This window comes from Ranitomeya variabilis, chromosome 7, assembly GCF_051348905.1.
Source record: "Ranitomeya variabilis isolate aRanVar5 chromosome 7, aRanVar5.hap1, whole genome shotgun sequence".
NCBI lineage: Eukaryota > Metazoa > Chordata > Amphibia > Anura > Dendrobatidae > Ranitomeya > Ranitomeya variabilis.
In genome coordinates this window covers 120,422,381-120,448,259 of record NC_135238.1, presented here as the reverse complement: position 1 = coordinate 120,448,259, position 25,879 = coordinate 120,422,381, and the positions used below count along the sequence as shown (strand labels likewise).

The 25,879-nt window shown below is 43.5% G+C and overlaps 1 protein-coding gene across 1 annotated transcript in view; it reads right to left on the bottom strand.

Moving 5' to 3' along the window:
* PTH2R (parathyroid hormone 2 receptor) overlaps window positions 1-25,879 on the bottom strand; it is a 1,733,956-nt gene that overhangs the window by 1,407,054 nt on the left and 301,023 nt on the right. Inside the window, exon 4 of the mRNA XM_077275688.1 lies at window positions 18,888-19,009. Coding sequence (XP_077131803.1) covers window positions 18,888-19,009 — 122 coding nt within the window. The remainder of the gene's footprint in view (window positions 1-18,887; window positions 19,010-25,879) is intronic.

The window sequence follows — 25,879 nt, the reverse complement described above, 5'->3', positions numbered from 1 at the left end:
CTCCGACTGAGTGTGATCCTGACATGCTGGAATGTGAATATGTTTCATGCCCATTAGAAGATAGGTGTAATAGATGCGCATGTGAGAGTAGGACTAAAAATGTCCATCAAAAATATGGTGCCAAAGATGCACGTGTGTCTGTCTAAAGGGCAAAGTGCAACATGTTCGTGACATGCTGAATTAGGCTGTGTGCACACTATGCGGTTTTAGTGCGGATCCGCAGCTTTTTTTTCTGTGCAGAAACGCTTCAGATCCGCACTGTGATTTACAGTACAATATAAATCAATGTAAAAAAAAAAAAAGCTGTGCACATGGTGCGGAAAAATCAGTGTGGAATTGCTATGGATTTCAAAGAAGTGCATGTCACTTCTTTTGTGCGAATTTGCAGCGTTTCTGCACCCCTCTATGATAGAAATCCGCAGGGCAACAATCCGCAGAAAATCCGCACAAAATCCGAAGCAATTCCGCATAAATACCGCACAAAATCCGCATAAAAACGCGGCAAATCCGCAGCTGCGGATTCTGCCAGGAGCTGCGGATTTTGTGCAGAAAATTCTGCATCTCTTTTCTTACGTGTGCACATAGCCTTAGAGAAAGCAGATCAGTGTTGGAGTAAAACCAAACAAACTGATGGATGTTTGTGAAATACTAAGTTTAAAGAGGATTGCACCGTCCGTAGCTATAAACACAATCGTGGCCCAAGCTTCTTCATCTTCAATAATACCAAATGTCACAGTCGAAAATTATTTGATCTACTTGATCTATTTGATCAACTTGCTGCAAGAGTACAGAGTATCCAAAATTATGTTGTCCAGACTCTGGCTTTAGAGCCTAAAATTCCTACTCCTGATTTGTTTTTTGGGGACAGATCCAAGTTTTTGAACTTTAAAAATAACTGTAAATTGTTTTTTGCTTTGAAACCCCGTTCCTCTGGTGATCCGATTCAGCAGGTTAAAATCGTCATCTCTCTGCTGCGTGGTGACCCTCAGGACTGGGCATTCTCCCTTGAATCAGGGGATCCGGCATTGCTTAATGTAGACACATTTTTTCAAGCGGTCGGATTATTGTATGACGAACCTAATTCTGTGGATCATGCAGAAAAAACCTTGTTGGCCCTATGTCAGGGTCAGGAAGAGGCAGAATTATACTGCCAGAAATTTAGAAAATGGTCTGTGCTCACTAAATGGAATGAGGATGCTCTGGCAGCAATTTTCAGAAAGGGTCTTTCTGAAGCCCTTAAAGATGTTATGGTGGGGTTCCCCACGCCTGCTGGTTTGAGCGAATCTATGTCTCTAGCCATTCAGATTGATCGGCGCCTGCGCCAGTGCAAAGTTGTGCACCATATGGCAGTGTCCTCTGAGCGGAGTCCTGAGCCTATGCAATGTGATAGGATTTTGACTAGAGCAGAACGGCAGGGATTCAGACGTCAGAATGGGCTGTGTGTTTACTGTGGTGATTCTGCTCATGTTATTTCTGATTGCCCTAAGCGTACTAAGAGGGTCGCTAGGTCTGTTACCATCAGTACTGTATAGCCTAAATTTCTCTTATCTGTGAGCCTGATTTGCTCATTATCGTCCTTTTCTGTCATAGCATTTGTGGATTCAGGCGCTGCCCTGAACTTAATGGACTTGGAATTCGCCAGGCGCTGTGGTTTTTCCTTGCAGCCTTTGCAGAGCCCTATTCCTTTGAGGGGGATTGATGCTACACCGTTGGCCAAGAATAAACCTCAGTATTGGACTCAGCTGACCATGTGCATGGCTCCAGCACATCAGGAAGATTGCCGTTTTCTGGTGTTGCATAACTTGCATGATGTTGTCGTACTTGGTTTTCCATGGTTACAGGAACATAATCCGGTGCTGGATTGGAAATCTATGTCTGTGACTAGTTGGGGTTGTCAAGGGGTACATTGTGACGTTCCTTTGATGTCAATTTCCTCTTCCCCCTCTTCTGAAGTCCTTGAGTTTTTGTCGGATTTCCAGGATGTATTTGATGAGCCCAAGTCCAGTTCCCTTCCTCCACATAGGGACTGTGATTGTGTTATTAACTTGATTCCTGGCTGTAAGTTCCCTAAGGGCCGACTTTTCAATCTGTCTGTGCCAGAGCATGCCGCCATGCGGAGTTATGTCAAGAAGTCTTTGGAGAAGGGGCATATTCGGCCGTCCTCGTCACCATTGGGAGCGGGATTCTTTTTTGTTGCCAAGAAGGATGGCTCCTTGAGACCCTGTATTGATTATCGCCTTCTTAATAAGATCACGGTCAAATTCCAATACCCTTTACCTTTGCTTTCTGATTTGTTTGCTCGGATTAAGGGGGCTAGTTGGTTTACTAAGATTGACCTTCGAGGGGCATATAATCTTGTTCGTATTAAACAGGGTGACGAATGGAAAACTGCATTTAATACACCCGAAGGCCATATTGAATACCTTGTGATGCCTTTCGGGCTTTCTAATGCTCCTTCTGTATTTCAGTCCTTCATGCATGATATTTTCCGCAATTATCTTGATAAATTCATGATTGTGTATTTGGATGATATTTTGATTTTTTCTGATGATTGGGAGTCTCATGTGAAGCAGGTCAGGATGGTATTCCAGATCCTTCGTGATAATGCTTTATTTGTGAAGGGGTCTAAGTGCCTATTTGGAGTTCAGAAGGTCTCTTTTTTGGGTTTTATTTTTTCTCCCTCGTCTATAGAAATGGATCCTGTTAAGGTCCAAGCCATTCATGACTGGATTCAACCCACATCGGTGAAGAGTCTTCAGAAATTTTTGGGCTTTGCTAATTTTTATCGTTGTTTCATTGCCAACTTTTCCAGTGTGGTTAAGCCCCTGACCGATTTGACAAAGAAAGGCGCTGATGTGACGAATTGGTCCTCTGCGGCTGCTGAGGCCTTTCAGGAGCTTAAACGCCGATTTACTTCTGCCCCTGTGTTGCGTTAGCCGGATGTTTCTCTTCCTTTTCAGGTTGAGGTTGACGCTTCTGAGATTGGGGCAGGGGCCGTTTTGTCTCAGAGGAATTCTGATGGTTCTTTGATGTAACCGTGTGTTTTTTTTCCAGAAAGTTTTCACCTGCGGAGCGCAATTATGACGTTGGCAATCGGGAGTTGTTGGCTATGAAGTGGGCATTTGAGGAGTGGCGACATTGGCTTGAGGGACCCAAGCACCGCGTTGTGGTCTTGACTGATCATAAGAATCTGATTTACCTCGAGTCGGCCAAGTGGCTGAACCCTAGACAGGCTCGATGGTCCCTGTTTTTCTCCCGTTTTGATTTTGTGGTCTCGTATCTTCCGGGATCTAAGAATGTTAAGTAGTGTTGAGCATTCCGATACCGCAAGTATCGGGTATCGGCCGATACTTGCGGTATCGGAATTCCGATACCGAGATCCGATAATTTTGTGGTATCGGGAATCGGAAGTTCCCAGTGTATGGTTCCCAGGGTCTGAAGGAGAGGAAACTCTCCTTCAGGCCCTGGGATCCATATGAATGTGTAAAATAAAGAATTAAAATAAAAAATATTAATATACTCACCTGTCCGGAGGCCCCTGCACCTTACCGCTGTTAACCGGCAGCCTTCTTTGTTTAAAATGAGCGCGTTCAGCAGCTTCCATGACGTCACGGCTTGTGATTGGTCGCGTGGCGGTCACATGAGCGGCACGCGACCAATCAGAAGCCGTGACGTCATGGAAGGTGCTGAACGCGCTCATTTTAAACAAAGAAGGCTGCTGGTTAACAGCGGTAAGGTGCAGGGGCCTCCGGACAGGTGAGTATATCAATATTTTTTATTTTAATTCTTTATTTTACACATTCATATGGATCCCAGGGCCTGAAGGAGAGTTTCCTCTCCTTCAGACCCTGGGAACCATCAGGATACCGTCCGATACTTGGTGTCCCATTGACTTGCCTGGGTATCGGGTATCGGAATCGGCGAGATCCGATACTTTGCCGGTATCGGCCGATACTATCCGATACCGATACTTTCAAATATCGGACGGTATCGCTCAACACTAATGTTAAGGCTGATGCCCTCTCTAGGAGTTTTTTACCTGATTCTCCTGGAGTCCTTGAGCCGGTTGGCATTCTTAAAGGGAACCTGTCACCACGTTTTTGGAAGATGGGATAAAAATAGCGTTAAATAGGGGCAGAGGTGGGCGTTACATTAGTGTGTTTGTTATGCGTTTATTACCCACCTAAGCTGCCGAAATACCTTTGCAAAGTCTCCGTTTTCGCCTGTCAATCAGGCTGGTCTGGTCAAAAGGGCGTGTTGTCTTCCCCCAGATTTTGCGTAGTTTTCCGTTGGTGGCGTAGTGGTGTGCGCATGCCCAAGGTCCCGAATCCTCTGCCAGGGGATTTAAAAGAGCGCGCTGTTCGTTATTTCATTGGTGATCGGTGGGCGCGGCCATCTTCCTTTGGCCGCGCGTGCGCAGAAGCGGTGCTCTGCTGGCCGCGGCTTCAGGAAAATGGCCGCCGCGATATCCATCTGCGCACGTTCGGCATCCCGCGGCCATTTTCCTGAAGCCGCGGCCAGCAGAGCGCCGCTTCTGCGCACGCGCGGCCAAAGGAAGATGGCCGCGCCCACCGATCACCAATGAAATAACGAACAGCGCGCTCTTTTAAATCCCCTGGCAGAGGATTCGGGACCTTGGGCATGCGCACACCACTACGCCACCAACGGAAAACTACGCAAAATCTGGGGGAAGACAACACGCCCTTTTGACCAGACCAGCCTGATTGACAGGCGAAAACGGAGACTTTGCAAAGGTATTTCGGCAACTTAGGTGGGTAATAAACGCATAACAAACACACTAATGTAACGCCCACCTCTGCCCCTATTTAACGCTATTTTTATCCCATCTTCCAAAAACGTGGTGACAGGTTCCCTTTAAAGAAGGGGTGATTCTTTCTGCCATCTCCCCTGATTTGCGGCGGGTGCTTCAGGAATTTCAGGCTGATAAACCTGACCGCTGTCCAGTGGGGAAGCTGTTTGTTCCTGATAGATGGACTAGTAAGGTAATTTCTGAGGTTCATTGTTCAGTGTTGGCTGGTCATCCTGGGATTTTTGGTACCAGAGATTTGGTTGCTAGGTCCTTTTGGTGGCCTTCCTTGTCGCGGGATGTGCATTCTTTTGAGCAGTCCTGTGGGACTTGTGCCCGGGCCAAGCCTTGCTGTTCCCACGCTAGTGGGTTGCTTTTGCCTTTGCCGGTCCCTGAGAGGCCCTGGACGCATATTTCCATGGGTTTTATTTCGGATCTTCCTGTTTCCCAGAAGATGTCTGTTATCTGGGTGGTTTGTGACCGGTTCTCTAAAATGGTCCATTTGGTACCTTTGCCTAAATTGCCTTCCTCCTCTGATTTGGTTCCATTGTTTTTTCAGCATGTGGTTCGTTTGCATGGCATTCCGGAGAATATTGTGTCTGACAGAGGTTCCCAGTTTGTTTCTAGGTTTTGGCGGGCCTTTTGTGCTAGGATGGGCATTGATTTGTCTTTTTCTTCGGCGTTCCATCCTCAGACAAATGGCCAAACTGAGCGAACTAATCAGACCTTGGAAACCTATTTGAGATGCTTTGTGTCTGCTGATCAGGATGATTGGGTGGCTTTCTTGCCGTTTGGCCGAGTTTGCCCTTAATAATCGGGCTAGTTCGGCTACTTTGGTTTCGCCTTTCTTTTGTAATTTTGGTTTTCATCCTCGTTTTTCTTCGGGGCAGGTTGAGTCTTCTGATTGTCCTGGTGTGGATTCTGTGGTGGACAGGTTACAGCAAATTTGGACTCATGTGGTAGACAATTTGACATTGTCTAAGGAAAAGGCTCAACGTTTTGCTAACCGCCGTCGGTGTGTTGGTCCCCGGCTTCGGGTGGGGGATTTAGTCTGGTTATCTTCTCGTCATGTTCCTATGAAGGTTTCTTCCTCTAAGTTCAAACCTCGGTTTATTGGTCCTTATAAGATTTCTGAGATTATCAATCCGGTATCTTTTCGTTTGGCCCTTCCAGCCTCTTTTGCCATCCATAATGTTTTCCATAGATCTTTGTTGCGGAGATATGTGGTGCCCGTTGTTCCCTCTGTTGATCCTCCTGCCCCGGTGTTGGTTGAAGGGAAGTTGGAATATGTGGTGGTGAAAATTTTGGATTCTCGTTTTTCGAGGCGGAGGCTTCAGTATCTTGTCAAGTGGAAGGGTTATGGCCAGGAGGATAATTCTTGGGTTGTTGCCTCCGATGTCCATGCCGCCAATTTGGTTCATGCCTTTCACTTGGCTTGTCCTGATTGGCCTGGGGGCTCTGGTGTGGGTTCGGTGACCCCTCCTCAAGGGGGGGTACTGTTGTGAATTCCGCTCTTGGGCTCCCTCCGGTGGTTGAAAGTGGCACTTTTGTGAGTTCTGCTCTTGGGCTCCCTCCGGTGGATTTAAGTGGAACTGCTGCTCCTTGGATTTAGCAGTCAGCAGCTGCTTCCACTGATCGTCTATTCTGGCTCGGCTATTTATCCTGGCTCTATCCTTCAGCCTGTGCCAGTTGTCAATGGTTCCTGCTTGGATTCACATCTCTCTTGGATTTCCCTGATATTCTGACCAGTTCAGCAAAGATAAGCTTGGTTCTTTTGCTTTCCACTTGTTGTGGACTTAATCGTTCAGCACATTCTATGTTTTTTCTAGTCCAGCTTATCAGTATGGATTTATTCAGTTAAGCTGGAAGCTCTGGGAAGCAGATTTACCCTCCGCACCTTTAGTCAGGTGTGGAGATTTTTGTAAACTCTGTGGTGGATTTTTCTAGTTTTTAATACTGACCGCACAGCATTCTGTCCTGTTCTATCTATCTAGCTAGATTGGCCTCCTTTGCTGCATCCTAGTTTCATTCTGTGTATGTCATTTCCCTCTCCACTCACAGTCAATATTTGTGGGGGGCTGTCTGTCCTTTGGGAATTTTCTCTGAGGCAAGATAGCTTTCCTGTTTCTATCTTTAGGGGTAGTTAGTCCTCCGGCTGTGACGAGGTGTCTAGGGAGTGACAGGAACATCCCACGGCTACTTCTAGTGTTGTGTTAAGCTCAGGAACTGCGGTCAGTAAAGGTACCACCTCCTCCAGAGCACGTCCCATGTTGCTCCTAAACCACCAGTTCATAACACAAGTGCTTGTGGACAGGGATGGTTCGTTTTGATGACGACACACTTAGTTAGTGTAGAGGAAGCCATGATCCAGTCAGACATTGGGAGACCATGTCACAGATGTATGGAGGATACAGGTTGTGGAAGGATTTGTATGTCACAGTTAGTGTTTTGAACTGTAGCCTTTGGGCAATAGGAAGGAAGTGAAGGGCCTGTCATAGAGGAGAGGCTGGGGAATAAAGGAGGGACAGTTGGATTACTCATGCAACAGAGTTTAGAATAGATTGGAGTGGTGAAAGAGTGCTAGAAGGGAGGCGAGAGAGTAGAAGGTTGCAATAGTCGAGGCGGGAGATGATGAGGGCATGCACAAATGTTTTGCATTTTCTTGGAATGTACGGATCCGGGAAATGTTTTGAGTTGTAGTGGGCAGGAGGAGGCAAGTGCTTGGATATATAGCTTGAAAGAGAGGGCACAGACGAAGATCACCCCGAGGCCCAAACATGCGTGACTATTTGTCCTGGTGTGCCATCCCCGCATTACACAGTCACGTGTCCCACAACATTACCAGTGCCCTCCACAATGCTGTTACCGGGAAAGACTACCTAACCACAGACATGTGGACAAGTGCTTATGGGCAGGAATGTTACATCTCTCTGATGGCACACTGGGTTAACATAGTGTAAGCCGGGAACCAGTTCAACCTTGGGATGGTGCACGTCCTCCCAACACCGAATATTGCGTGCCCTACGTCAATCTGGATTGCCCCCACAGTCTACAGCTCCTGCATGTCCTCTTCCTTCTCTTCAGCCTCCATCTCCAAAAGTAGCACATCAATCACAACCTGGAAGCACTGCAACACTGCCTCATCCAAGCAGAAACAGGCTGTGCTGAAACAGATATGCTTAGGTGACAAACCGCACAATGCTGAATAGTTGTGGACAGCTGTGAAAGAGCAGTCAGATTTGTGGCTGACACCACTGAACCTACAGCCAGGCTTGGTCGTGTGTGACAATGGCTGGAACCTCGTGGCTGCTCTGAGGTGAGGTGAGCTCACACACGTGCTATGCCTGGCCTATGTGCTTAACCTAATTTTTCTATGGTTTAGGAAAAGTGACATGGAGGTGCCATATCTGCTAGGGAAAGTATGATGCCCTGCATAGCCATTTTAGAAAGTCAGATAGAGCTTCACCTGCCCTTGCCGTGCTTCATCAGCAGATGCAGCTTACGGATCACCGACTGAACTCTACACTGCAGATGTTGGAAAGGATGTGTGAGCAGAAGAGGGTAGTTGATGACTACAAGCATCGAAAATGCTGTCGGTATTCAGTTCTGACTTCACACATAAGATCTTAATAGTGGACATGGATGTCAGACATATATACCATCCTCTAAAACTTTGAGGAATCAACCAAAATGTTGAGAGGCAATTACGCCATAATTAATATATCCATCCTGCTTGTCTGTGTTCTAATAATAATATTTATATTTATTTATATTGCACAAATATATTTACAGTTTAACAGATTAAAACACAACAGTCTTAAGTAACAAAGATAACAATAATACAATAACTCAACCCAAATAATAAAATAATACAACCCTGCTCATCACAGCTTACAATCTACAGTAAGTAACAATGATAACAAAAAATTAAACCAAAAAAACATTCTGCTCGTCACAATTTAACCCCTTCCCGACCTTTGACGCCACGTAGGCGTCATGAAAGTCGGTGCGTATCCGACCTGTGACGCCTATGTGGCGTCATGGAATGATCGCGTCCCTGCAGATCGGGTGAAAGGGTTAACTCCGATTTCACCCGATCCGCAGGGACAGGGGGAGTGGCACGTCAGCCAAGGGGGGTGGCTTCACCGCCCCATGGCTACGATCGCTCTGATTGGCTGTTGAACGTGCAACAGCCAATCAGAGCAATTCGTAATATTTCACCTATAAAAAGTGGTGAAATATTACAATCCAGCCATGGCCGATGCTGCAATATCATCGGCCATGGCTGGAAACCCTGATGTGCCCCCCCCACAGCCACCGATCGCCTCCCCAGTCCTCCGATCTGTCCTGTAGTCCCCTCCGTCCGCCTGTCCGCTTCCACGTTCTCCTGCCCGCTCCCCCGGTGCTCCGATCCACCCCCCCATGCTCCGATCCACCCCCCGTGCTCCGATCCCCCCCCCCTTGTACTTACCGAGCCTCCCGGAGTCCGTCCGTCTTCTCCATGGGCGCCGCCATCTTCCAAAATGGCAGGCGCATGCGCAGTGCGCCCGCCGAATCTGCCGGCCGGCAGATTCATTCCAGGTATATTTTGATCACTGTGATAAACTTATCACAATGATCAACATAAAAAAAATAGTAAAAGAACCCCCCCCTTTATCACCCCCATAGGTAGGGACAATAATAAAATAAAGAAAAAATATATATTTTTTTCTGCTCTAGGGTTAGGGTTAGGGTTAGGGTTAGCATTAGGGTTAGGGCTAGGGTTAGGTTTAGGGTTAGGGTTAGGGCTAGGGTTAGGGCTAGGGTTAGGGTTAGGGCTAGGGTTAGGGCTAGGGTTAGGGTTAGAATTAGGCTATGTGCACACGGTGTGGAGTTGGCTGCGGATCCGCAGTGGATTGGCCGCTGCGGATTCGTAGCAGTTTTCCATCAGGTTTACAGTACCACGTAAACCGATGGATAACCAAATCCGCTGTGCCCATGGTGCGGAAAATACCACGTGGAAAGGCTGTGTTGTATTTTCCGCAGCATGTCAATTCTTTGTGCGGATTCCGCAGCGTTTTACACCTGTTCTTCAATAGGAATCCGTAGCTGAAATCCGCACAAAAAACACTGGAAATCCACGGTAAATCCGCAGTTAAAACGCAGTGCCTTTTACCTGCAGATTTTTCAAAAATGGTGCAGAAAAATCTCACACGAATCTGCAACGTGGGCACATAGCCTTAGGGTAAGGGTTGGAATTAGAGTTAGGGTTGGAATTAGGGCTAGGAATGGAAATAGGGTTAAGATTAGGCCTGTGGTTAGGGTTATGGTTAGGGTTAGGGGTGTGTTGGGGTTAGGGTTGTGGTTAGGGTTGGGATTAGGGTTAGGGTTGGGATTAGGGTTAGGATTAGGGTTAGGGTTGGGATTAGGGTTATGGGTGTGTCGGGGTTAGGGTTGTGGTTAGGGGTGTGTTGGGGTTAGGGCTGTGATTAGGGTTATGGCTAGAGTTGGGATTAGGGTTAGGGGTGTGTTGGGGTGAGTGTTGGAGTTAGAATTGAGGGGCTTCCACTTTTTAGGCACATCAGGGTTCTCCAAACGCAACATGGCACCACCATTGATTCCAGCCAATCTTGCGTTCAAAAAGTCAAATGGTGCTCCCTCCCTTCCTAGCACTGACATGCGACCAATCAGTGGTTTACCCCCACATATGGGGTAACAGCATACTCAGGACAAACTGGGCAACAATTATTTGGGTCCAATTTCTCTTGTTACCCTTGTGAAAATAAAAAATTGCTTGCTAAAACATAATTTTAGAGGAATGAAAAATTATTTTTTATTTTCACGGCTCTGCGTCATAAACTTCTGTGAAGCACTTGGGGGTTCAAAGTGCTCACCACACATCTAGATAAGTCCCTTTGGGGGTCTAGTTTCCAAAATGGGGTCACTTGTGGGGAGTTTCTACTGTTTAGGCACATCAGGGGCTCTGCAAATGCAACGTGACGCCCGCAGACCATTCCATCAAAGTCTGCATTTCAAAAGGCACTACTTCCCTTCCGAGCCCCAACGTGTGCCCAAACAGTGGTTTACCCCCACATATGGGGTATTAGTGTACTCAGGACAAACTGGGCAACAACTTTTGGGGTCCAATTTCTCCTGCTACCCTTGTGAAACTAAAAAATTGCTTGCTAAAACATAATTTTAGAGGAAAGAAAAATTATTTTTTATTTTCACGGCTCTGCGTTGTAAACTTTTGCGAAGCACTTTGGGGATCAAAGTGCTCACCATATATCTAGATAAGTTCCTTGGGGGATCTAGTTTTCAAAATGGGGTCACTTGTGGGGGGTTTCTACTGTTTAGGCATATCAGAGGCTCTGCAAACACAACGTGATGCCCGCGGACCATTCCATCAAAGTCTGCATTTCAAAAGTCACTACTTCCCTTCTGAGCCTCGACGTGTGCTCAAGCAGTGGTTTACCCCCACATATGGGGTATCAGCGTACTCAGGATAAACTGGACAACAACTTTTGGGGTCCAATTTCTCCTGTTACTCTTGTGAAAATAAAGAATTGCGGGCTAAATAATTTTTGAGGAAAGAAAAATGATTTTTTATTTTCACAGCTCTGCATTATAAACTTCTGTGAAGCACTTGGGGGTTTAAAGTGGTCACTGCACATCTAGTTTAGTTCCATGGGAAGTCTAGTTTCCAAAATGTGGTCACATGTGGGGGAGCTCTAATGTTTAGGCACACAGGGGCTCTCCAAACGCGACATGGTGTCCGCTAACTATTGGAGCTAAATTTCCATTCAAAAAGTCAAATGGCGCTCCTTCCCTTCCGAGCCCTGCCGTGTGCCCAAACAGTGGTTTACCCCCACATTTGAGGTATCAGTGTAGTCAGGAGCAATTGCCCAACACATCTTATGATCCATTTTATCCTGTTGCCCATGTGAAAATGAAAAAATTGAGGATAAAATAATTTTTTTGTGAAAAAAAAGTACTTTTTCATTTTTACAGATCAATTTGTGAAGCACCGGGGGTTCAAAGTGCTCACTATGCATCTAGATGAGCTCCGTGGGGGTCTAGTTTCCAAAATAGGGTCAGTTATGGGGGAGTTCCAATGTTTAGGCACACAGGGGCTCTCCAAACACGACATGGTGTCCGCTAAGGATTGGAGCCAATTTTTCATTCAAAAAGTCAAATGGCGCTCCTTCCCTTCCGAGCCCTGCCGTGCGTCCAAACAGTGGTTCCCCCCCACATATGTGGTATCGGCGTACTCAGGACAAATTGTGCAATAACTTTTGGTGTCCAGTTTCTCTTTTTACCCTTGGGAAAATAAAAGAATTGTTGCTAAAAGATCATTTTTGTGACTAAAAAGTTAAATGTTCATTTTTTCCTTCCATGTTGCTTCTGCTTATGTGAAGCCCCTGAAGGGTTAATAAACTTCTTGAATGTGGTTTTGAGTACCTTGAGGGGTGCAGTTTTTAGAATGGTGTCACTTTTGGGTATTTTCAACCATATAGACCCCTCAAACTGACTTCAAATGTGAGGTGGTGCCTAAAAAAAAATGGTTTTGTAAATTTTGTTGTAAAAATGAGAAATTGCTGGTCAAATTTTAACCCTTATAACTTCCTAGCAAAAAAAAAAAATTGTTTACAAAATTGTGCTGATGTAAAGTAGACATGTGGGTAATGTTATTTATTAACTATTTTGTGTCACATAACTCTCTTGTTTAACAGAATAAAAATTAAAAATTTTAAAATTTCAAAATTTTCAAAATTTTAGCCAAATTTGCATTTTTTTCACAAATAAACACAAAAATTATCGACCTAAATATACCACTAACATGAAGCCCAGTATGTCATGAAAAAACAGTCTCAGAACCGCTAGGATCCGTTGAAGCGTTCCTGAGTTATTACCTCATAAAGGGACACTGGTCAGAATTGCAAAAAACGGCCAGGTCATTAAGGTCAAAATAGGCTGGGTCATGAAGGGGTTAAAATCAACAATGAGGTGGGTAGATAAAAATTACAGGGGTGTATTTACAATGATGTATTTATAATGATAGTACTGAAGTTAGTCGAAAGTTGTGGAGGCCTGAGAACAAGGAGGAGGAGTAGCGCATAGTCAATCGTCCTTTTGGTGAGTATATGGAATTATTGACTTTAAGCAGTCTTGCCCTCATGGCTGAGTTTATGTTACGCTGCTTTTCCTGTCACCCTTTCGTTCTCAAAATTTTGGGTGAGGCAATGCTGACTATTGACACTTCTAGACCCACGCTACAAGGAAAACTTTATATCTTATATTCCACAGGCAGACAGGTGTACTAAAATGTTGGAGGACCAGAGGGCCTTTCTTGCAGAATTATTTAAAAAATTCTCATCTGAAAGCGCTGGCAGCAGAGGTCACAGACACAGTTTGTTGCCTAAGCAAGGAGTACAGGTGACAGAGACACAACTCCAATACAGCAGAGGCAGTGGAACACTGACAAAGTTCTGGGAGAGTTTTATCAGACCCTCCCATCGCCTTGAGGTCCAAGAAGTGTAAACTTTTTGAAGATGCTGAGGGAGTACCTTGCTGATCGTATCAACATCTTCTGTCATTCTTCTGTGCCTTATAATTATTGGTTAGTGAAGCTGAACACGTGGCATGAACCGGCTCTCTCTACTGCACATGTGCACTGTACTCACGGTCATGGAGCACACTCCTCCCTCTATGGTGGTCACTGGGCACATGGCGCCTCTCTCTCTGGCATTTTGCGTGAGCAAGCGTGAACAGTCCTTTGCGGAGCCAGTGCTCTAAGGATGGAGCACGCTGCTCAGCCTCCTATGCGCTGCTTGTCCATGCCAAAAATTTCAGCTGTTGTGCACGCTTTCTCTTAAGCTGGCCCTCCTGCCTCTAAGTCACCGGGTCTGTCAGCGGCAGTTCGTTGCAGCACAGGAGCTTTGGATGCATAATGCACTGACCTCCTATCTGTTCACATGCTGACAGCTGGGTACTCACTCCTGCAGCCTTGGCAGTTCTAAACCCGGGGCAGCACAGGTACCCGAAGCCCGGTTATACTGAGTCCGTACATATCTGGCCAACCAGTTCTTTACTGCAAGCATCATAGAATGCATGTTAAAATTTTAAATAGCAAATTGTACATTACATCCAGAACAGTTTCACTTTGAAGGACTGTGTGGCTCATATCAATCCACAAGATAACACTAGTCTCATACTTCAAAATTTTGGTGGTAATTAAATCATTTCCCCACAGATAGGTTGTGTATGTTCTGACTTCTGTAACATCATTTGGATGATAAATATTCAGACCTATTTGCGTCACAATATATTCATCTTCTTTTTCAAGGCTTCTGAATATAATGTTGTAAAAGTTAAAGCAAGTTGGTGGTGTGTGTTAACTGAAATGTGAAAGTAATTGTCATCTTGAGTATTTCTCCATTGCGTGTGCGGCTATCCACCTCATTGAACATATTTTTTCTTTGTCAAGAAAATAATAGCTCTATCAATACCACTTGCTTTTCCCATTAGTTCATCATGCTGGTAAAGTAGAGGTGGGATTAGTGATGTACACAACATCTGTCGACTGTAGTCAACATGACACTGTGACAAGAACCAAAGCGGTCTAGCTACCAATTTGACCTAGTTTGTGCACAGCTGAACAGAGTTGTGAGAAAAACTACATTTTGATTCAATAACATATTGGATGGATTGTCTAGTTGAAACACTCATATAGTTGAAGTTACATCTACGACTACCACACTCTCCAATTGACATCTCTTGAAATGCAGCAGAAATGTCAAAATATCTAGCTTCTGTTCCAGAAACTGTAGGGTCTCCTTTTTGATGTCCTCATCCAACAAGTTCAGTATTAGTAGGTGATGGATTGTCAGAATCCGGCAAAGGAACACAAGGCTTCAGTAGTTGCGAGTACTGGCCCCATGCTCTTCCTCTGGCTTTTCCAGTCATGATTTAATCTAGAAGATTTCACCTTTTAATCCAGAAACAGAGTCCAACACCGGCCAAGCATTCACCCTCTGCTCCTCAGTCTTTCTATCTGCGCAGTAACTGCCTCTAGGCAGATTATAATGATGGTGGTAGTAGTTGGTGCATTTAAGACACAGTCATACAGCAGCCATAACAACTTGAAACATAACGATTTTCACCGAGATACAAGACTCTTAAATATGTGGTCTGTATATTTATTTTTTACTGATGAATAGTGTGTAGAGCAGAGGTCCCCAACGTTTCTGACCTTGAGAGCCACATTCAGCTCTGAGAGGGTCACGAGCCACATCCAGCCATGAGAGAGGGTCGCGAGCCACATTCAGCTACCGCCCCCCTCACAATAATGGTAACCAAAGCTTTTCCACAAAAATCAATCATCCCAAAGCAGTATACAAAGATCCATGGGTTCCTACAATACCACCATTCAGCATTCTCCCATAAAGCACTCTCAAGACACTGTCACATCCAGCTTCAAACACCTCCTCTGACAGGTGGTATCATCTTGTCTCCAGCGTACCATACATAAATCATCTCAAAACTCCTAAGACCAGTATATGTGCATCAGGATCTGATCTTTTGTGCAGGGCTGCTCACAAATTTCACCATTTTCAGATGTGCTCTTCATAACTCTTTGCCACAACTGGAGCTAATGCACCAAGCTGACAGACAGCCGCGAGCCACATGTGGCTCCCGAGCTACAGGTTGGGGACCCTTGGTCTAGATTTAGGGTAACACACATCCAAAAAAGGTGAATGGAAGCCTGAAAAGCACATTTTGCCGACCAAAGATACATGAGGCGTATCACGGACATACCACAATGTAAAATATGTGGCCTGTGTTTTTATTTTGGCCCCAAAAATAGTGTATAGAAATCTGGTCAAAGAAAGCAAATACAGTGAAATGTAGCCCTGAAATGCCACAATTTCTGGGCCACAGATACATCTGGTGTTTAACTGAGATACCAGACTCTTCAACATGTGGCCTGTATATTTATTTTTTACTGCTAAATAGTGCTTAGAGATAGGGTAACACACTGCAAAAAAAGGAGAATGGAAGCCTCAAAAGCAAACATTGTAGCCCACAGATAGATGAGGCGTGTCATGGAACTACCAGACTGTAATATATGGTTTTTTTTTATAGACCTAGGGTATGAGACAGACCAAAAATGGGAATGTACGCATGAAAACCAACTATTTTTAGACCACACATAAAACAGGTGTCGGACAGAGATAACAGACTGTTTCAATATGTGGCCTGTATTGTTAAAATTGCTAAAACCACAAAATACTGTATACACCAAGGGTAGCAGACCAAAAACTGGAATGTATGCCTGAAAAGCAAGGATTTGCAGACCACAGATAGAACGGGCGTTGGAAGGCGATAACAGACTGTTTCAATATGTGGCCTGTATTTTTTAAAATTGTTAAAACCACAAAATACTGTATACACCAAGGGTAACAGACCAAAAACTGGAATGTATGCCTGAAAAGCCAAGATTTGCAGACCACAGATAGACCAGATTTGTGGCTGAGGTAACAGACTGTTTCAATATGTGGCATGTATTTTCCAAAATTTTGAAAACAACAAAATACTGTATACACCAAGGGTAGCAGACCAAAAACTGAAATGAATGCCTGAAAAGCCAAGATTTGCAGACCACAGATAGACCAGACATGTGGCTGAGGTAACAGACTATTTCAATAGGTGGCATGTATTTTCTAAAATTTTAAAAACAGGAAAAATTCTGTATACAACAAGGGTAGCAGACCAAAAACTGGAATGTATGACTGAAAAGCAAAGATTTGGAGACCACAGATAGACCAGGCATCTGACTGAGATAACTGACTGTTTTAATATGTGGTCTGCATTATTTAGAATATTTTGAACAACAAAATACTGTATACACCAAGGGTAGCAGACCAAAACTGGAATGTAAGTCTGAAAAGCAAAGATTTGGAGACCACAGATAAACCAGGCGTCTGTCTGAGATAACCGACTTTCAACATGTGGCCTGTATTTTGAAAATTTTTCTCAGATACCATATGTGAGTCAGAAAGGCATGCAGACATCATCTCCATACTGTTTTCATTTCATTTTAGCTTTCACATCCATTTCATATTTTTCTCAGGCCCCAGACTTTTTTTTTTGGGTCCAGCAGAAAACTATTCAGCTTTCCCATTGACTTGCATTGGATAAGTTATCTGGTACAAATTCACAGATATTACAAATTATCCATGCCGATTTTCCCGAATCCAAATATTTCACTATTTGCTCATCACTAGTCATAGTTTGTTGAGACCAAAGTTGAATTTTTGGGATATAGTTCCAAAAAGTATGTTTGTCACAAAGCTAACACTGTACATCACCAAAAGAACACCTTAACCACAATGTGGCATTGTTAGACTTGTATAGAATTCAATTCCACTTTAAATTCACTCATCACTGTACATTGACTAAATTCACTTGTACATGTAATTAATTAATAATCATTTTGTATACAAGTCTTGATGCAGAGTTTCCTGGAATAATATCTGACAAATCTTATAGGCAGCATGTGTCTCTTAATGAATTTTGTACATCCTTCAAGTGCCCTGTCACAGAGACACATATGCACTCCAATGCTACTTTGTTTCTACAAACTGGATCTACTTGCCAGTCTTCAGTATTTGTTATTGTTATGTTAGTTGTCAACAATGAAAAGTTAGGTCAATTTCTGTCAATGACATATAGCAGAGGTGATCCAAACGTCACATCAGACCTACTCCCCAATAGATTTTCTAAAAGGTACAAGTAAATCTGCCCTCCCAATAGAGCCCCTACACATATTAAAAAATCCCTACTACTTTATCAGTCCTTGATGCTCGCTGACCGTCTCATTAACAGGATATTACATTTCTCTCCACACCATACTCATCATACCACAGACTAGAATACTTCATTATCCAGGGATTTCTCATTTATGAGATTAGAACTGGTAAACAGAATAAAAAGTAGTCTGTCCCCCTAACACTCATAAAACCATTTAATCAAGAATGTAGTGGCTACTATCAAAATCTTACATGTATTATAGATTCTAGTGGTTTAGTTGCCAGAATTTTTTTTCATATGAAAATGACGGGTCTTTGGTGCACCTTTTGTGTGGCTAAGAACTTATTGTACCATTCTGCTGAACTCAATCAGTGACCCTGAACCTTCTCATGAACACTGCCAGACCTCAGGTGCTTATGCTTACATTTTGTGGCATTGCTAGTCTTGTCTTGTTTTTAGCACTGTGCTGAAGACAGGAGCCAGTGTTGAGAGAGCCTGCAATGATACGAACCACTGGTTGAGTTTAAGCTGCACTATCTTTAGCGCATGCAAATTTAGGGGCATAACGGTGCACTGAACCCTTGACTATGACAAGAGTGCACTGTAGCCCCATGATTTGCATTCAAAATAAATTGTTTTTTTTTCCTCTGGTTAACTAAGCCACTAAAGTCTATACTACATGTATGATATTTAAGTTAATGGTCTCCAGGAAATATCCTCTTATCCTTTTAGAAGCATACAAAAATATTTATCCAAGGCATTATTTTTTAGCTACAACAGTTATTTTTGCAAGAAAACTGCAAGGGACGCAGACTGACTTGTGAGGTACTACTCAAACAAGTCTTACCTTGTTAGCAGCCTATTTTGGAATTTAAAAACATTTATTTACATCATTTGTTTATTAAAAAACCTTTAAAAATACATTGAAGCCAATTCATCAAGCATTAATGCTATAAAAATGTTTATGAAATACTAAGTTGGACAAATATTTTTTGTCATTCGGCGCATTTTGTTTCAGCGAGCTCTCCAGTAAGATTGGCTTGTGCTAGTTCAGTCTTAATGAATCAGCTTCAATGAATTAAAAAAAAAAATATTTAAACAATAGGTTATTTTTTTGATGACTTATTTCATTTAAGCACAGTGTATCACAACAATTTGCGGAGGGGTTGAAAAGATATAGAGGGGAAATAACTAAATATTCCAGCATTCACATTTCCTTAGACACTAGTGATTGCAAAACATTATTTGTATCAACCAATATTCCTATTTGTAAGTTAGTTATATTTACTTTGCCGTGGCTCGATTCAGGCTCCAAGAAGCTGATACATTCAGAATAATTAGAAAATGATCGATTGGAATTTTGTGCATAGTCCCATGTTCCATTTATATTGCACTTTCTATAAACCATTCCTAAAAAAGAGAGAAAAGACTGTGTATAAAAAATGAAAGTATATCATTTTTATAGTGTTTAGTATGGATAATGGCAGAAACATGAAATACAGAGAGATATACAACTGTACTCATTTTCATGGACCCACAAGTAGCATTGACTTTGTCTGTACATAATGAATCACCTAAACAAAGGTGGACATGGGAGTATCAGGTGATGTAGGATAAAATCAAGTATAAACTTTATTCAGTATCATATAGAAAAACAAAGTGAATATCTGTAACATAACACCAAGTAAATACAGTATGTCCAAAGTCACCCAAGAAAAAAGGCTAAAATGTCACTAGAAATAGCAGAGAAATTATGAGTAATCAGCCATAAGCCGTACGGTGAGCCTAAACCAATAAAGGCATAATAAATATGTAGTAACCAGGTGGCTCAATAGTGAATAATGCCAGAGAGCATGGCTTACCAGCGGTTTAGGTAGTGACCCTGGACCAAGGACCGGATGTCAGACCCTGGGGTTCTCCCCTGCTTGTGCCGATCCCCAGCAGTGAAGGGGGGTATGATGAGAGACGGGTTCAGCACCCGGCACCAGCGCTTACTGTAACCCTTCTTCCCCAGGACAAATGTGTGTCACATGGATGATATCCATGTGTGTTATTCGTATGCATGTGTGGTGGTTGTTTTGTGGCCTGTGCTGACATTAAAAAAATTGACATGTTAGCGTGTTTTGCCCATGGATACACGGTCCGTGGAAACACAATAACATGGCTGCCCAATGGTATAAAATTCTGTGACACAACCATGGTGTCAATATGATCACTGCACCCCTAGATGAATTAATTGAGAGGTGTAATTTGTAAAATGGGGTCACTTATGGTGGGTTCTGCTGTTTTGGTATCTCATGAACTCTCCCAGTGGGTCATGGTACTTGCAAACCATAACAGTAAAATCTGGCGCTCCTTTCCTTCTGAGCTTTGCCATGTGTCCAAACAGTGGTTTACCCCCATATATGGGGTATAAGCGTGCTCGGGACAAATTGCACAATTACCAATTTCTTCTGTTACCCTTGAAAAAATAAAAAAATGGGGACAAAAAATAATTTTTGTGGAAAAAATATTTTTTATTTTTACAGCTCTACATCATAAACTTCTGTGAAGCACTTGGGAGTTCAAAGTGCTCACCACAAATCTAAATAAGTTCCTTGGGGGGTCTAGTTTCCAAAATGGTGTCACTAGTGGGGGGTTTCCACTGTTTAGGGACATCAGGGGCTCTCCAAATGCGACATGATGCCCTCAGACCATTCCATCAAAGTCTGCATTCCAAAACGTCACTACTTTCCTTCAGAGCCACGATGTGTGCCCACACAGTAGTTTTCTCCCACATATGTGGTATCAGCATACTCAGGACAAATTGGACAACTTTTGGGGTTCAACTTCTCCTGTTACCCTTGGGAAAATAAAAAAATGGGGACTAAAAGATCATGTTTGTGGAAAAAAATATGATTTTTCTATTTTCACGCCCATGCATTATAAACTTTAGTGAAACACCTGGGAGTTCAAAGTTCTCACTACACATCTAGATAAGTTCCTTTGGAGGTCTAGTTTCCAAAACGTTCAACATAAAAATTAACTTTGTTGTCCACTAGCTCAGCGTAGGGTAAACATCATTAATTTCAATTTGCCTAAGGCAACAAAAACCCCATCTAAAGACCATAAAATAAAACTTTTAATTGCTACTCTAAAGGTACCTTCACACTGAACGATATCGCTAGCGATCTGTGACGTTGCAGCATCCTGGCTAGCGATATCGTTGAGTTTGACACGCAGCAGCGATCAGGATCCTGCTGTGCCATCGTTGGTCGGAGCAGAAAGTCCAGAACTTTATTTGGTCGCTGGACTCCCGCAGACATCACTGAATCGGCGTGTGTGACGCCGATTCAGCGATGTCTTTACTGGTAACCAGGGTAAACATCGGGTTACTAAGTGCAGGGCCGCACTTAGTAACCCGATGTTTACCCTGGTTACCAGTGTAAATGTAAAAAAAAAAAAACACTACATACTTACATTCCGGTGTCTGTCCCCCGGCGCTGTGCTTTCCTGCACTGTCAGCGCCGGCCAGCCGTAAAGCAGATTACAGCGGTAACGTCACCGCTGTGCTTTCCGGCCGGCGCTCACAGTCAGTGCAGGAAAGCACAGCGCCGGGGGACAGACACTGGAATGTAAGTATGTAGTGTTTGTATTTTTTTACATTAGCATTGGTTTTTTTACATTAGCATTGGTAACCAGGGTAAACATCGGGTTACTAAGCACGGCCCTGCGCTTAGTAACCTGATGTTTACCCTGGTTACCCGGGGACTGGCATCGTTGGTCGCTGGAGAGCTGTCTGTGTGACAGCTCTCCAGCGACCACACAGCGATGCTGCAACGATCTAGATCGTTGTCTAGATCACTGCAGCGTCGCTAAATGTGACGGTACCTTAAGAAATAAATCATTAAAATAGTAACAAAGGTCAGTGTGCTGAAGGAACAAATCAGATTATTTCTCTTTCTTACTGATTATAGATACAGTGCTTGTCTCCTTATTCATATGTTTGTCCTATACTATGGTTTCATGGTGTGCCGCTACCTAATTCCCTCAAAGTACCCACACACACAGGACCAATGCAAATTAAAATTGTCCTAAAGCTTCCCCGACATGTTTGATCAGAAACCTGGCATCATCACCTTCCGAGCTCTGCCATGCGCCCAAACAGTGATTTACCACCACATATGCGGTATCAACGTACTCACGACAAATTGCCCAACAACTTCGGGGTCCAATTTCTCCAGTTACCCTTGGTATAATAAAACAAATTGGATCTGAAGTAAAAAAATTTATGAAAACAAAAGTTAAATGTTCATTTTTTTAAACATTTTAAAAATTCCTGTGAAGAACCTGAAGGGTTAATAAACTTCTTGAATGTGGTTTTGAGCATCTTGAGGGGTTCAGTTTTTAGAATGGTGTCACTTTTGGGTATTTTCTATCATATAGACCCCTCAAAGTGACGTCAAATCTGATGTGGCCCCTAAAAAAAAATGGTGTTGTAAAAATGAGAAATTGTTGGTCAATTTTAAACCTTATAACTTACTAACAAAAAAAATAATTGGTTCCAAAATTGTGCTGACGTAAAGCAAACATGTGGGAAATGTTACTTATTAAGTATTTTTTGTGACATATCTCTGTGATTTAAGGGCATGAAAATTCAAATTTGGAAAATTGCAAAATTTTAAAAATTTTCGCCAAATTTCCATTTTTTTCACAAATAAACACAAGTAATATCAAATAAATTTTATGACTATCATGAAGTACAATATGTCTCGAGAAAAGTATTTAAAACACACTGAGATCCATGGAAGCGTTCCAGAGTTATTACCTTATAAAAGGACAGTGGTCAGAATTGTAAAAATTGGCCTCGTCATTAACATGCAAACCACCCTCAGGAGTAAAGGGCTTAAAATGGGGTTGAAAGAATCTTGCAGGGATTTGTTGACCATCCAGGTATAGTGCTGTGTGGTTTACATTATAATGGTGGAACAGCAAAGGATTTTTATTAGTATTGGTTACTTTAATTAATGTGGTTTACTTATTCTTTTTGATATTTACTAAAGATTTATACTGTTTTTTTTAGTAAAATTATCACCTGGTAATCCTTTTTCTCCTATTTGCCATGTTTTCTGGAGTTGGTGTAGCTGTTTTAGTGTGGGCCACCATAGGTTCCCCTTTCTCTTAGCATTCGATATGCAGCTGGGTTGGTTTCAATAATTTAAAATAGTCTTGATGTAAGCTCTATAGTCGTAGAGATTAGCCAATTGTGACTTAAGGCACTCCCCCAGGATGATATGGACCTGATTAAAAAAAGTCACTATAGGGTAGTTTATAGTCGCACGGGAATAGACGCATTATCAGGCTTGACGAAATGCAATTTAAATAAAGCAGAGTGTCATTCAAATAATAATATTCACCATGAAGCGATATGTAAAATTCCAGAGGCACGTTGACTGGCAGGGCCGTATTAGGTTGAACTTCTACAAAGAAAGATTTCTCAATACTTGTTTGTGTCGGCAGTATGTAAAAAATATCCAGTACAGATTTTGTGCATTCTACAGAGCCATCATGTACGAAAGCCATGATTAGAAGATGTCTTCCACAGAGCGTCTTACTCTTTTCTTGTAGTGCCGTCTCTTAGGCCGCTTTCACATTTGCGGTTGTGTCCGCAGCGTTTCTTCCGCAAATATCCGCATGCGTTGTGTATTCCTATTTTAACATTATCGACGCATGCGTTTTTGTTTGTTCGCGTTTTGCCGCGTTTGACGACGCATGCGTCGTCTAGTCGTCTGCGTCTTGGCGCGGAAATGCAACATGTAGTAATTTTTAGAGGCGTAATTTTGCCGCCTGGAAATGTATGCGGCTGATTGCGCAAGGTTTGTGCCAAAAAAACGCATGAGGACCTCATTGAGAATGAAAACCTCATCTCCCTGGTCGATGAGCGAGTCCCATTGTGGGACACCCGGGTGTTATGAGCTGGTGGTTTAGGAGCAACATGGGACGTGCTCTGGAGGAGGTGGTACCTGTACTGACAGCAGTTCCTGAGCTTAACACAACACTAGAAGTAGCCGTGGGATGTTCCTGTCACTCCCTAGAAACCTCGTCACAGCCGGAGGACTAACTACCCCTAAAGATAGTCTATGTAAACGCATGCGTTTTTCTGTACATGCGTTTGCTTGCGTTTGCCGACGCATGCGTCTCAATTGAGAAAAACATGTCTAGACACTGATAAGCCACCCCCCACATACAAGGTGATAAAGGGAGGGAGTGGACATTTGCAGTTCACTACTCATCAGACTGCCTTGCAGACGAGACGCCCCACAGCCCCTTGGAGCAGCAAACAAGCCTCAGAACTATGTGAGTATATCCTATCCAATGCCATTCTTTTCTATAATCTGTGTCTATATGCCCTAATTTCTGTCATTTCTTTCTTTCTGCACACATCAGAATGTCTTCTTCTTCTGATGAGGAAACGCCTGGGCCTGCACAAGGGGAACATGTCAGCGAAGTGAGTATTCACCTCCTCAGATTGGTAAGTATTCACTGTCACATCTACACATATGACAATGTATATTTTCCCTTTTTCAGACCACTTATTCTACAGCGGAAGAGACTGGGCAGGAGACTGGGCAGGAGCAGCATAGTCACGGTCGGGTGACACGGCGGCATCGTGTAAGTATACCTGGCTGACTGTTTATTGTATCCTCACTTTACAATTCTTGAAGCTTCATTTCTTTCTACTTCTCTCTTTCTTTCCCTTCTGCTTCAGCACCAGTGTTTTTTTTTATTTCAATATTCATGCCATTCCTCTAATTCTGTTTTCTGTCTTCCGTATGTGAATGCCTCCAATATTAATGTCCTTTTTGTTGTTAGGTTCCAGAAGGGGATGAGGACCTCCTTGAGAATGAACACCTCATCTCCCTGGTCCATGAGCGAGTCCCATTGTGGGACACCCGGGTGTTATCAGCTGGTGGTTTAGGAGCAACATGGGACGTGCTCTGGAGGAGGTGGTACCTGTACTGACCGCAGTTCCTGAGCTTAACACAACACTAGAAGTAGCCGTGGGATGTTCCTGTCACTCCCTAGAAACCTCGTCACAGCCGGAGAACTAACTACCCCTAAAGATAGAAACAGGAAAGCTATCTTGCCTCAGAGAAAATCCCCAAAGGATAGACAGCCCCCCACAAATATTGACTGTGAGTGGAGAGGAAAATGACATTCGCAGAATGAAACCAGGATGTAGCAAAGGAGGCCACTCTAGCTAGATAGAAAGAACAGGACAGAATACTGTGCGGTCAGTATTAAAACTAGAAAAATCCACCACAGAGTTTACAAAAATCTCCACACCTGACTAAAGGTGTGGAGGGTAAATCTGCTTCCCAGAGCTTCCAGCTAACTGAATAAATCCATACTCACAAGCTGGACTAGAAAAAACATAGAAGGTGCAGAATGATTAAGTCCACAACAAGTGGACTGCAAAAGAACAAGCAAGGACTTATCTTTGCTGAACTGGTCAGGGAAATCTATCTATCAGGGAAATCCAAGCAGAGATGTGAATCCAACCAGGAACCATTGACAACTGGCACTGGCTGAAGGATAGAACCAGGCTAAATAGCCAAGCCAGAAAGACAATCAGTGGAAGCAGCTGCTGACTACTAAATCCAAGGAGCAGCCGTACCACTTAAAACCACCGGAGAGAGCCCAAGAGCAGAACTTACAAAAGTACCACTTACAACCACCAGAGGGAGCCCAAGAGCGGAATTCACAACAGTACCCCCCCTTGAGGAGGGGTCACCGAACCCTCACCAGAGCCCCCAGGCCGATAAGGACGAGCCAAGTGAAAAGCACGAACCAAATCGGCGGCATGGACATCGGAGGCAACAACCCAAGAATTATCCTCCTGGCCATAACCCTTCCACTTGACAAGATACTGAAGCCTCCGCCTCGAAAAACAAGAATCCAAAATTTTCTCCACCACATATTCCAACTCCCCATCAACCAACACCGGGGCAGGAGGATCAACAGAGGGAACAACGGGCACCATATATCTCCGCAACAAAGATCTATGGAAAACATTATGGATGGCAAAAAGAGGCTGGAAGGGCCAAACGAAAAGATACCGGATTGATAATCTCAGAAATCTTATAAGGACCAATAAACCGAGGCTTGAACTTAGGGGAAGAAACCTTCATAGGAACATGACGAGAAGATAAACAGACTAAATCCCCCACCCGAAGCCGGGGACCAACACACCGACGGCGGTTAGCAAAATGTTGAGCCTTTTCCTGAGACAACGTCAAA